Raw genomic sequence first — 14,177 nt, 5'->3', positions numbered from 1 at the left:
TGACAGCAGGCAGTCCCGGACCCGAGTGACAGCAGGCAGTCCCGGACCCGAGTGACAGCAGGCAGTCCCGGACCCGAGTGACCAGCCTTCTTAGGCTTGAAGAGTCCCGTTGGTAGCCTGGATAGCGCCAAACACACCCTTAGGCTGCATCTGAGCGCTGCAGAAGGACAGAACAGGAAAGAAGGGCTGGGGAGAGAGAAGACTGTTCTGATGATTTATTTTTGTGTGACTTCTGCTGTGTCCTCTAAATACCGCTTCGTTCAATGCTGCTGATAACACACGATCTTACCATACACAGTGGTGCTAATTTCATCAGCAAGTGAAGTGTGAGGGCTTAAATTCCAACCTTTGCTTTGGTTGCGATGAATTGAATTGAATTGAATTAAAATGTATAAAGCGCAGCATATACCTGAAGGCGTCTTGGCGCTATGCATGATCTGAGAACAGTGAGAACACACGTAAAAGGCCGTAATCATGTTGAGCGATTTAGGCGGTTTGTGCAAACAGCCAGGTTTTCAGACCTTTCCTAAAATAGATCAAGGAGGGAGCTGATTTTAAGGTGATGGTAGTGTATTCCACAGCATGATCTGAAAAGGCTCCGGCCTCCCCAAGTAGCCTTTTTGGAGGGGGTAATTACCATGTTCCTAGCTGTTCTGGACCGTATGGTTCTATTGGGAACATACCATTTTAGTTTGTTCCTAAACTGTGTTGGTCGCAGATTGTGCAATGATTTAAAAGCCAGGCATAGGACTTTAAACTTACATCTCTGCCTGACTGGGAGCCAATGTAGTTTTTTTTATGGCTTCTTTGGCCGAGACGTTTTTAGGAATATTCAAAATGAGGCGAGCCGCCGCATTTTGTACAATCTGGAGCCTGTTGATCAGGCCTGAATTAATGGTAAGGTAAGGCTATTGCAATAATCTAGACGGGAGAGGACCAAAGCCAGGGTCACTGTTTTTAAAAGATCCTCTGGTATAAATTGCTTTATTTTGTTAATTAGTCTAATAGCACAAAAAGAGATGGCTGTGATTCCTAGGTCAGCATCTGAAACCCCATTTTTACCTACTAAATATCTCGCGCTGCGCAAGCAGTGCTACACACTGCAACGCTAGACGCGAGACCTAAAAAATGGCCCACCACCATCTGGCCTCGGTCTCACACCCCTCGGGCAATGGCCAATTGACCGCTGTGCCAATCGGTTGCTGCTTCCGGTTTACCATGTGCACATGTATAATGTGAAAGCAAGAGAAAAGCCTCTCACCTTTCCATGTACACAGAAATCGAGGCGTCTAAGCTTTGACGGGCAGGCCACCAAGCAGCTGAGGCACCAGAGGCGCTGCCACCACCACCTCAGCATTGATAGGAAAATTGATACTGAATACTCACTATGATGATTAGGCCATAATGGCTGCAAGGTGGTCCAATTGCCATTTAATTTGTTTAAAAAAATAAAACGAAATCAGATTTCTTTTGACAAAAATTGAGAATAAAATTGCCTCACATGCTGTAGAAAATGTATGTTTTTTCCCTGCCTGTGAATGTCATTCTATCCATGCCATGCATGATGGTCCTGGAGAGAAGAAAAAATGGTGGACATGGTTTCGGAAGCCCTAGAATTCCGAGACTAGGATAGCCACAGGGTACTATTAATTCTTAATTCTCCAGTAGACCAGGCGTTTCCGATGGCACAGCCTACTGTCGCTCTGTTGTCGGAAACACATGGATTCCTCCACCTCCAAATTAGGCAGAGACTGACAGCTAAGGGATGGACGGGCCCGATATCCATCAATATCCATTTTGCCTGGTGTGCCGTTCCACCTACCCCCTAAATAAGACTTTTAGGGCTATATTATCAAGGACGGCGTTAAAATTATCGCTGCTTTAGCGGCAGAAAACTGCCGCCAAAGCGGCGATAATGGGCTTGATAATATGCCCTTGTGAATTCCCATAGAAGCCCATGTTCTGGTGTGAACATGGGCTTCTATGGGAATTCACAAGGGCATATTATCAAGCCCATTATCGCCACTTTAGCGGCAGTTTCCTGCCGCTAAATCGGTGATAATTTTAACGCCGTCCTTGATAATATGGCCCTTAGTGTTTTGTGTTTCCAAAAAGACATTGTGTTTGACTGAGAAATAACATTGTCTTGTGTTCTAATGAGAGTAAATAAAAAGTGAACAAAGAAAAAGCATTAGGTGGCTTGAATCTCTGCAGCTGGAGGTGGCCATCTTGGCAGGTAGTAGAAGGAGAGTGAAGAGTTGAGATGGAAATGCATACATGAGCACTAGGTGGTTCATAACAGTAAATATGCTAGCTAGCATTGCAGAGAATACCTCAAGAATACCTCAAGAAGTTGCGCCAATCTTACCTTGCTGGTGATGTCATACACCAAAAGGGCAGCATTGGCTCCCCGGTAGTACAAGTGGCACACACTGTGGTATTTCTCTTGCCCAGCTGTATCCCAGATCTCAAACTTCATGGTCGCTTGGTCCAGGCACACTAATTGCGTGAAGAAAGCACCTGCAAGATAAATCAGAGGCTCGTGGGTATCTTCCTGGGCAGGGAAAGCAGGAAAGACCTTCAGAGTAGAATACAGAGTGACCTGCACTGATTGCTCAAGTCTTTTTATTGATTAACCAACCATACATGTGAATGGATCACCTACATGTGTAAACAAGTTGAACCAAACGTGCATGCAATTAACCTCTAAATCCCACGCTATTAAATATGTACAGCGACCCGCACCATTTAAAAATTATGTTGACACTTCAGAAATGCCCAAAATAAAATAAACAATAGACCGCCCCATATTAGCTTTGCATTTACAAATAAATATGCCGTTATACCCCACTTATAAGATTGCTTATAAAACTGACGGCCGTGTGTGCCACCACCAGGCTGCTTGAGAGTGTGTCGAAAAAATGTAACAGTATTCCATCCAGCTCACACATCTCTTTGGCTGCCTCTGGGATGGAAATATTGGGCAGCAGTAGTAAATATAACCTAAACAAATGCCCAAATATTCTGCCTGGAGACATTAGGGCTACAACTCATGTACACATTGCTCACCCAAAGGATTTTGCCTGCATGAGCTTCACCAGATAAAACCTGGCATTAAAAATGTCACCGCCTCATCGCTAGTACTTACAGCCGACTGTCACAGGCAGATCCCTGAAGTCATCCTTTACATATCTCAGCACCAAGCTGGACTTGCCGACACCACTGCTGCCCAGGACCACCAGCTTGAAGGCGTAGGATGTTCTGTGGCCCTCAAACTCCATGATGGCTTCTGGGTTCTCCTCCGAGGTCTCACTGCTCTCCATTTATCCGTGTCAAGAAAGATTCTGGCGGAAATACTGTATGGAAGGAGAAAAGGGAACCACTGGAATTATGCAATTATGCAGCCGTGGGCGTTTTTTGCATAATGATAGATTTGCTACATGTTCCATCATCTGCTGCATAATCTGCAGACTTTAACAAAATAAAAATAAATAGTTTCTAGCTCAGATGGATTACAAGTTTCTAAAAACACAGCGACCTGTGTTGTCTCGCAGTGGAAGGTGCTTTGCAAATGTTGAATGGTCACCTTCCTGTTATTTATTGCTAAGTTTGGATGCTGATCTCGTACTAATGAGGTGCAACCAATTCCCTGACAGGGTCAGCAAGTGTAAAAATGGTAAAATATTGAAGCAATACGATCACAAAATGTGCTGCATTGGAGCAAAGTGTACAGCCTGTGCCATGGTTGTGGTTTTGTTTATCTGTATTTTACAGTCTCATGTTGATGCTTGCTATACTGGTACCTTGCTGTAACAGATTTGTACTTGCCTCTCTGTAATCGGCTCCGGCTGCTATGTACCACAAAAACAAGCCAATAAAATGTGTGTTTAAAAAAAAAAAAAAGTGCTGCATTAAGCCACGTAATTCGCCTTTTCCTGCCACACAATTTGCTCAACTTTGATGCTTAATTTGGCCCTTGCGTAATGCATAAATCAAGTGGCCATGCTCATGACCTAGGCAAGTAGCCTTCAACATCTCAGCAACCACTGTAAAATATATACCTCTATAATAATCCCGAATTCACTTACGTAGACCCTAATCAACGCATCTGATTTCAGTGCTTCCTTCTTTAATTTACAAACCAGATACCCCAATGTTAAACAGAACACAGTAAGCAATGACACCCTTCTAGGTGCCTTATGTCACTGCTGTGCAACTATGGGTTTTGCATTTGTTGTTGCTAGTTTACTGTAGTTAAGAAAGTCACAAAATGTGAAAGGTGGCATAACATAAGATTCTAATTAAGATCATAGCACAAGCCGTGTCCTTCCAACCTAGTCATTTCCTCACTGCTCAGTTCAGCTGTAGAAAATAGTTTGTGCATTCTCACTATTAAATTATTGCATTTGTTTGTATTATTAATTTAGCATGCAAGGATATTGAAAAGGGTGTAAAGGATGTGTGCATTTCAGAAACCACAAATCCCCTACTCAAGAAGGCCCTACCATCACACAGAGGAGGTCCTTTATTTTGTATTTGTGTATGTCATTTTTGTAGTGTTTTCTCAGCGGAGGTACCCACCAATGACTAAGCCACACACGGAGCATAACAATGTATGTCCTTATTCATCTGCGTGTAAATGCAAACTCAAAATTCTAAAGCAGCCTTCACTATAATGCACTCTATTCATTACGTCTTAGCTCTACTGAGTTCATCAGGAGCCAAAAGGGTTCCGTCATTGTTAATTCGCAAGACACTACATCTCCCCCTCTGTTGAATGAAAAATATACACACATACATACATTTAAATCTCTTCATTTAGTCTCTTTGGCACTTTCTGGAAGACAATGTTTTGTACATGTCATTGGTCAGCATATGTATTCATTTTTTGTTTCTGACCCAAGACCCTCGTACGAATGGCACTCTCATCTTTTTCTCTCTGATTATTCCACTGGGGTATCTTGGTTGTCACTGCTCTCCTGAACATCAACGATGCAGGACTTTCAACGGTGGTCGAGTGAGGTGTTGAACGGTAAGACCACATGTAGAGTTTTACACAGTTTGGAAATTGAGCTTTTCAAGTGTAGCACACGGCGCTGCTTTTTTCAGTGCACTCATAAATCTCTCAACCAGCCTGCAGTCTGTGGCCAGAGGGGAGTGCTCTTTTGATGCGTTATACTCAGATGCTCTAAAAATTCTTTGAACTCCCGACTATTGAACGGTGGGCCACTGTCGAATTTTAGTATGGCTAGAACACCCCATGTTGCAAAGATGACATCCAGTCTCTCAATTACTTATTTTTGAGTGGTGGACGAGAGATTCTCAATTAATGGAAATCATGAGTATTCATCCACAATCATTGAGGAAGCTGGTTCTGTATATACTATACCGAAGTAAGGTAAAGTGTGCATAAAGTCCAGGGAGTCCCCAGCGGAATAGCAGAGGCTAAATTAGGTAAGTATCAACAGCTCTCTTTGTGGTAGTGTGGGCAAGCAGTTAGGCTGATCAGAAGGTGTGTTAAGCATTTATTGTATGTACTCACTCAAGAACTGATTACACACACTCAGAGACAGAATCCAGACCAATTGGGTAAGTATAAAAAAAAGATATACTTGTATTTTATTTCTAGCACCATGCAGTACTTGGTACAGGTAGTTCAAATATACTTTCAATTGTAAACCTTTACACAGACATGCATTTGGGAAGGGATCTGCAATAGTTTCAGATTGGTATGGTTTCAAAAAGCAGTTGAAGTTACACAGTAATTACTTTTAGAGTTCTTTTAGATTACTTTTAGATTGCTGAGGTGGTATGACTCGATACCACACCTCAGGATCTCACAATACAAGGTTAGTAAGACTTTTTTGACTTGAGTTTTAGTTACTGTTTTCCCCATACAACATACCAGTTCAACACAACATTTTAGGCCGAAAATCTCATAACATAGGTTCCTATGGGAAAAAATGGTTATCGGTTTCATGGGCAAGTAAACGCCTTACGAGTGGGAGTTTTGGGGGTTAGGACCAAGGTTCCCCATGGTCTAGGTAGGCACTCAAGCTGCACCACCAGCAGCACTGGGGCAGCCAGGTGCAGAGTGCAGGGGCCCAATAATAACCAATGGGGCCAAGGGAGCCTTTGGTTAGGGACTGCTCACGAGCAGGCCACTCTGGTTTGGGAGCAAAGCTCCTGAGGATAAGATCAGCACTGAAGGGGCCAACAATCAGCACAGGAGCTGCACCCCCAGCGGCACAGGGGCGGCCGGGTTAAATGTGCCAAGGAGACATCGGGACCCTGTGATTCTCAAAGGAGACCTTCGGTTCGGCAAACTTGCTGCAGGCTTGGGCAGGGAGACTTCCTGAAGGCAACCACCACCTAGAGAGGTAAGCTGGGTTCTTTGAGGATGCCTGGACACCGTCGGTTGGGCCACCCAAGGCCGTGGGACGTAGGGTGCAGGGGTGTATTCTAGTGTCTGATTTTTCTTACCAGCTTCGGTCGAGGTCGGGGGGACCCTTCAGGTTGAGACTGCAGTTGTAATCTCGAAGCTCGAGGGAGGTCGGGAATCACCAGATCCCAGATCAGGAGCACTGGGGAGACCTTGTTGTGTTAGGCCACTTGAACTGTGGCCATGGGCGTCGGGTGCAGAATCGCAGAGTAGCCTGGATCCGGATTCTATGGGTGGGTCTTTGCTTGACCAAATCCGGTGCTCACAGGAGACAGAGTCTGTAAGATGGTTGCATGGCAAGTCCTCCAGGCTCTGGAGGGCTGCTGACTGCTGGATTCGCCGGGATCTTCGCTGAAGGCAGGTCAGAGAAGGGACAGGCAGGTAGGGCTGGGGCCAAAGCAGTAGGTGTCTTCTTCTTCCTGGGTCAGCACGGTTCTTCTGTACTTCTTCTTTCTTCCTCAAATCTGAGGAGGCAAGGTTCAGGGTGGCCCCTAAATACTAGATTTAGGGGAGTTAAAAAGGGTGGGCAGGTCAGGACCAATGGGTCCCATACTTGGGGTGGGTACACCCCCTATTAAGCCAGCCTCCTAATTGGTTGAGTCCCCTCATCTTTAAGATCGAGGGGACTACGTTGTGTGCTTCACCTCGCTTCCCACACCTGAGGGGTGGGGTTGGAAAAGGTGGGCACACCTCTCTTCCTAGCTTGGTTTTCCCACCGATTCTCCCACCCAATGTGGGGCCATATGCTGCAGGCAGCAAAAAGCAGGGACAGTTTCCAGAGGCGGCAGGCCTTTGAAGCTTCCCCTTTGTGGACACAGCCCATCCTGGGGGAGGAGCCATGACACCTCTGCCCAGGATCGGCTTTGCTTCTGGAGACAGAGAGTAGATGTTCTCAACCCAGGGGTCCAGAAACCTGACTGGTGGTGGCAAATGACGGGCAGCCATTCAGGAACCACACCAGGGCTAGTCGTTTTTCAGGGGGCATCTCTAAGATGCCCTCTGAGTGCATTTTACATTAAATCCCACACTGGAATCAGTGTACGTTTAATGTGCTGAGAAGTTTGCTATCATATTTCCTAGGTTTTAGTAAAGCCACTATGGAGCTGTTGAGTTCATAATGACCAACTCCGAGACCATATACTCTTTATGGCTTTACTACACTTACAATGTCTAAGAATAGCCTTAGACACTGTAGGGGTACTGGTCTCCTGCCAGTGTACCCTCACCTGAGGGCTAGTGCACCTTGCTAGTAGGGTGGCTTACCTAGGCTTTAGGCAGTGGGTTGTAGGCATGGCACACAGGAATGTGCGCCATGTCGACTCTTCACTTTTCTCTGCACCAAAACACTCAACCTGCAATGGCAGTGTGTGGGTGTTAAGGTACAGGACCTCTAAGGAAGACACAATAGGTGCTGCAGCCCTTAGAAGCCTTTTCTGGTCACAGTGCCCTTGGTACCCATGGTACCTTTTACAAGGGGCTTACCTGTGGTATGGGATGTGCCAATTATGGGTACAAAGGTACAGTTTTGGGAAAGAGCACAGGCCCTGGGAACCTGATTGGCAGTGACCCAGGGCACATCAAGTCTGGTTGCATCAGTGGTCAGGCAATAAGTGGGGGTAACCATGCAAAAAGGGGCACTTTCCTACAATCACCATCAGGTGATGTCTGTTGTCGAGTGGACCGAAAAATCAATGACTATTCTCTCCCAGGCATGCTTTAGGAGTTCTGACATGTTTATTGTGGGTTGAGTAACTTTGGTAGACAAGCAGTTGCACAGATGAAAGGCCTTTAATTGCTTCTCAACTCGCTCATTGAGATATGGAAACCAGACTCGGTCTTGTAGAGCTCATTTCATGGCAATGATTCCCCTATGTCCTTTGCAGACTACTTCGATAATTCTTTTGCTGCAGACACACTGGAATCAAGATTTTTGACTCTCGCAGGATAGCTCCCTCTTGAGTTATGAGTAGCGCGTAATATAAGGAGGCTTCTTAGCCTTTGGATTGCCAAATATTGTTAGTAAAGCTTGATGATGACACCAGCTTAAAAAGCTTTCCTTAAAGGAATACATGGATGTTTTCACATGTTCACACCAGGGTTAAACATTCTTTCTCAGGTTGTGAGTAAGCACATTCTGGTTGGGATAAACTCCCACTAGCGTATGCCACAATATGCATTCGAGCATTCGGGTGTCTACTGTGCTGTGCAAAGATAGTACCTAACCCAACTGGGCTAGCATCTACTACAACCTTTGTATGAAGTTTCGGATTGAAGTAAGCCATTTCAGTAGCATTCTCAATGGCTTGTTTGATTTTCTTAAAACTGTTCTCACATTCATGTGAACCCTGAAGTAAAACATTTTTTGTCAACTCTCTCAATGGAGCACTTACAGTGGCAAATATATATCTAGAACAGTAGCTGGCAATGCCAAGAAATGAATGCACCATAGAAACATCTTGTACTTTAGCAGGATCCAATGTCATGCTCCCATCAGAATAGATATAGCCAGAGAATTTTAGCTTTGTCTTATGGAATTCACATTTGTCTGCATTCAAAGTCAAACCTGCTTCAGCAAGTAACCAACATACTTTTGTAAGAGCCTTATCGTGTTCTTTTTCTGTAGCTCCGAAAATCAATACGTCAACGATGTAATTGAATGCATTCATGACAGCTGTATGATACATCGAATGACATCTTGAAACAGATCTGCAGTGGATAATACACCAAAACTTAGTTTTTTGTTTCTCAGCAGACCAACATGTGTAGAAAAGCTTGTAATGTACCTGCAATCTTCTTTGTGTTCCAACTAAAGATAACGTTTATTTGAATCGAGGCGAGAGAAGAGCATAGCACCATAGTTACATTGTCATGTCAGTAATGTTTGAACCTGGATGTCTCTCTTGTTCAATTGCCTTGTTTGCCTGATGCATGTCAACGCATAGGTGTCCCGGTCCTTCACTGTCCTTTTTGGCCACTACCATGAAGGGAGAAACCCAAGGCAATGGACAAGTCAAATGCTCAATGATATTATGCTCAAGTTCTTTTTCAATAGTATCTGGTAGATGAAAAGCAATTTGCCTATGTCTCTGAGCAACAGGACATACGTCTACATTAATATGCAACTTTACTTTCATAGTCTTAAGCTTTCCCGAACCATGAAACAACGAAGGGAACTGACTTACTATTTCATGAAGAGCATTCATATTCTAGCTCACAGAAATCAGTCCCACATCAGCAGCTGTGCTAAAACTGAGTAGACAGGCGCTTGACGCTGTCCCTTGAAGCACATCGATGATTGCTTGCATCTTCGTTTTCTTGTGTTTTAATCATTGCTACTAATGAACCTTGACTTTTTAAGGGTGTTGATGCAGCTCAGGTGTACATTTTGTGTACATTTTGTTTTTTAATGTGATAAGTTGGGCTAAGGGATGCAATTCATTATATTTCTCCTCAGGCATAATGTTTATCGACGCACCACTGTCGATAGTGAAAGGTATCAAACAACCATTTTCTTTGTGTAATTTTCGGACAATGTTTGAATGACTTTTTTGCTTTGTCATGTTGACTGTTCTTTGACTGTCATTTTTCTTCACATGCTGCCAGTCTGACATGTGCTCGCTTTTCTGAAATAAACATCGACATGGCACAACCATCTTCTTCACTTTCACCTTCACTTGATATTGATATGGATGAACTGTTTGATGATAAATTAAATGACAATCGACTTCCTTCAGTGTTGATTTGTCATACCCGACGCCTCTACTGGGTCTTGTGGGTGCGTGTCGAACGTTGTTTACTTTTCACATTCATGACTGATTCATTTTGGGCACCTCTGTCCTCCATGTCAGCAGCTTGTCGTTCGGCATGTTCTTCAGCTCTAGCAGCCATCAACATTCGTAACAGACTCAAAGTTTCTCTCAGCATTCGCCATCTGAATGAACCGAACAAGCAACCAGCAATGACCCTGAGACGTAAGCCGTCTTCATTATTAAATTCATTAAACTTACAGTGTTTGATGAGTGTGTGAAGTCTCTCTACAAATTCATCGATGGTTTTGCTAACTTTCTTTCATTCTTTACTGAAAATATATCTTTCATAATCAACATCTGGCATTGGATTGAACTTGAGATTCCAGGTTGCTTTAATATAACGGTATGTGATTTCTTTGTCAGTTTGTGGCATTTTCTTTATGACTTCCTTTACGCCATTACCAGTAAGATTTTTGAGGAAGTTGATCATCTTTTTATCAGTCTCTTCAAGTGTATCTTCAAATGTCTCTATCCACGTAGTCCATCAATCGCCAGCATTTCGCTTTTTGGCTGTTTCGAATGATGATGGTGGTTAGAAAGCAGCAGCATTGTAACCATTTGTGGGAGTGGCTGACTGAGTGTGGAGTTCTCTCTGACATTGTCTGCAGTCGGCTAGGACCTGGCTCATCGGCACCATCTCAGAGGCTCTGTGATGTTCTGGCTCTAGGTAGTCATGGACAGTAGGTGGAATAACCTCTCTCTTGGTCTCCATTGGAGCCCTTCACTTTCTCAAAGACCTTTGGTGTTGTTCTGAACCACCACCCAGCAGCTTTGGTTGGGTGCTAGACAGCTCAGTAAGCACAGCCCCAGTGTATCTTCTTGGGTCTCTTCGCTCGCCACTGAGGTCATACAGCTCTTCCTTTTTCAAGGCTCTGGCAAGTACATGGATAGTATGTGATTGTCTGCTTCCAACCACTGCGTTCTCGTGCACTTGTCTGTCGCTTTTTATATATTTTTTTCACCTGGTTGATCTATGGTTACCAGTCCTTGTAATCGCAGTGTTTTTACTTAGTACTAGGTATGGCTGTATGTTGCGCAGTAACGCGGTAACAATATCAATGGCTTGACTGACAGGTACTTGACCAATGACATGTAGATTCTCTGTAAATACTTTCATTTTCAACTGCTTCACAACAGCTGGAACTGCTCTTTGACTCCACATCCATTCAACATCGATTCTGTACTTTGACGACGGTACACGTGGCACTCACAGGCAGTTTGCTTGGACCATGGCAAACTCTCTGAGAGAGCACAGTCAATCTTCGGGTTACTTATCCCCTGTCTCTTTTTTTTCTTTTTAAACAGATTTTATTGGCATTTTACTTATACACATTTTTGTTATCACAGTGTCAGGATATAAATGCACATTCCTACCTTGCATTTCTAACTTTCATCTCTATTGTAACAAGAAATCAACTCCACCCCCATCCCTCTGACTAGTCGTTTAGGTGTTGTTTAGTGTCTTTAGCAGTATATATTCATGTCTTCTGTTTTTTTAAATTTTTTGTTTTTTTTAGTCTCCTTTGGGGTCTATATGTGGCAGGGTAGTTTGTGTGCTATTGTCTCAATCCTATTCTCTTGGGGCCATCATACCGTTGCCCCTGTCTGGTGATGGTGGGTTCGATTGGGCGTCTGTTGTGTCGTCTAGGTCTGGTGTCCACATCTCATCCAACAGCCTCCCCCAAGCTCTCGCAGTTTCAGGGTCCCCTATACCTCGCCTTGCTTCCCTCAGTAGTATTCTACTTTCTGCACCCACCCATTTCTCTAATTCTCTTTTCCAGGTGTCTATTCTCGGTCCCCCTGTCGACTTCTAGTTCCTGGCGATTTCCTGCTTAGCTAAAACATATGCAAGGTCCTCAAACCTCCCAGTGACCTTCGTTTTGGCCGTGTGCGGGAACCAGCTCAGTATGCAGTGGCCCGGTGTATGTGGTACCTCTTTATCAATAACACCTTCCACTATGTGTATCACCTCCTCCCAAAAGACCCGCAGGCCAGGATAGTCCCAGAACATGTGCAGTACATGTGCCTCTTTTTGCCTGCAAGGGGGAAGGCCGCCTTCTCAGCCTGGAAATATCGTCTGATTCGCACTTGTATAAGATACGCTCAATGTAGAACGTAATAGTTTATCAACTTAAGTCGTGCATTCCTGGATATCTTGAGGGTTCTTTCCACAATGGTTCCCCAATTCCCCTCTGTAATTGGTACTCTCAGATCCTCTTCCCAGTGAAGCCTCAAGCACTCCATGGGCTTCTAGATGTCGCTCCTGATTGCCCTGTAAAAGCAGGTGACTGTCTTAATTCTACCCGCCAACAGGGCCACATACCTGCCGCAGTCCAATGCCCTGGGTTCAACCGATCCAGTGCCCCAATGTTTCTTGAACCCCATGGTGAGGGCTCTATGCGTCAAGAAGTGGCCCCTAGGGAGGTCAAACACCTCTCGAAAGTCCTCGAAAGGAAGCAGCTGGGAGTCTCTGAATAGGTCTCGAACTACTGTCGCCCCGCTTCCCTCCAGTCATCTAGCCTTGCCTTGTTCCCTCCATGCGGCAAGTACCTGAGCATTTCCATGGGTAGGTCTGGGGAGTAGGGGATTCTGCATCCGGCCCTTTGCAGACACTTGGCCCAGCACCTTGTTGCTGTTTTCATCTTTTCGGTTCCCCTGTGCGGCCATCGCTACAGTCTCAGTAGGTTTCTCACTAGGTCTGGGGTCTCTGGAGCAAATGGGCAGTGTGCCCCTCCCAGGTTCCTACAGGCCAGCAGCCACCTCAGGAGCCATTGGAGCTGTGCTGCAAGGTAATATGCCTCAAGGTCCGAAACCGCCAATCCCCATGTCGCTGTGGCGTGCTGCATCATGCTTAGGGCTACTCGCCTGCGGCTCGTCCCCCATATAAACGTTATTAATTGTGAGTTCAGGTCTCGAAATGTCGTGCTCGGGGTCCATATCAGAAGAGTCCCAAAGATATATAGTAAACACGGAAGCGCAACCATTTTCAATAGGGCCACTCTGCCTGCCATGGACAGCAGCAGGGAGCCACAAAACTCCATAGAGGAGCGGATGGATCTTAGTCCCCTTCCTATATTTCCATCTACTAAGTCTGTAGCTCTGTGCTATATTTTCACCCCTAGTCTCTAGGCATGTGGGCTCCCATTGTAGCCATCCCAAGCCCTCCGGGGGAGGCCTATCTGGCGTCATGTGGAACAGTCTAGATTTTTGCCAATTCACTCTCAGTCCCGAGAAGTGACCGAATTCTTCTAACATACTTTTGGCACCGCCTAAGTCCACCTCTGTATTTCAGAGAAAGAGGAGTAGATAGTCCGCATACAGCGCAATATGGTAGCGGGTCTCCTTTACCTCCAGCCCTATATAGTCCCACTCCAGCTGGGCCCGGCACGCCAGTGGCTCCATGGCCAGGGCAAATAGCAGTGGAGACAGAGGGCACCCCGGTCTCGTACCCCACTCTATCCTTTGACTCTGAGATATAACCTGCCCTGTGCGCTCTCCGACCCTCGGGTCTGTATACAGTAATTTTAACCATCTCACAAAGCCCTCTCCCAAGCCCTTCTGCTCTAGTACTTTGTACAGGTGTTACCACTCTAAGCTATCAAATGCATTTTCTATAGCCACCACAAACTCTGCAGCGTCTTCTTTTGGATAGTCTTCTGCGTCTAGAATGGCCATGAGGCGTCGGACGTTATTGGCAGTGTTCCTTTGTGGAATAAAGGCCGCCTGATCCGCATGCAGCAGCTTGGTCATATGCGGTAACAATCTGGTCGCTATTATCTTGCTCACTATTTTATAGTCCATATTCAGCATGAAGAGCGGCCTATAAGCTGTTCTGTCTTGAGCTGGCTTCCTAGGTTTAAGGACCGGGACTATAAGGGCCTCCCTAGTGGTGGGCGGCAGCATTTGATGTTCTCTAGCTGTGTCGC

At 45.2% G+C, this 14,177-nt stretch overlaps 1 protein-coding gene across 3 annotated transcripts in view; it reads right to left on the bottom strand.

Annotated features, from left to right (window-relative positions):
• RAB17 (RAB17, member RAS oncogene family) overlaps positions 1 to 14,177 on the bottom strand; it is a 114,180-nt gene that overhangs the window by 48,295 nt on the left and 51,708 nt on the right. For all 3 annotated transcript variants that reach the window (XM_085645084.1, XM_085645082.1, XM_085645083.1), the window contains exons 2-3: positions 3,149 to 3,356; positions 2,369 to 2,520 (exon numbers count right to left, since the gene is read on the bottom strand). In XM_085645084.1, coding sequence (XP_085501210.1) covers positions 2,369 to 2,520; positions 3,149 to 3,323 — 327 coding nt within the window. In that variant the 5' untranslated portion in view covers positions 3,324 to 3,356. The remainder of the gene's footprint in view (positions 1 to 2,368; positions 2,521 to 3,148; positions 3,357 to 14,177) is intronic.

Source organism: Triturus cristatus, chromosome 3_1, assembly GCF_964204655.1.
Source record: "Triturus cristatus chromosome 3_1, aTriCri1.1, whole genome shotgun sequence".
In the NCBI taxonomy this organism is placed as follows: Eukaryota; Metazoa; Chordata; class Amphibia; order Caudata; family Salamandridae; genus Triturus; species Triturus cristatus.
This window is presented reverse-complemented; position numbering and strand designations above follow the sequence as displayed.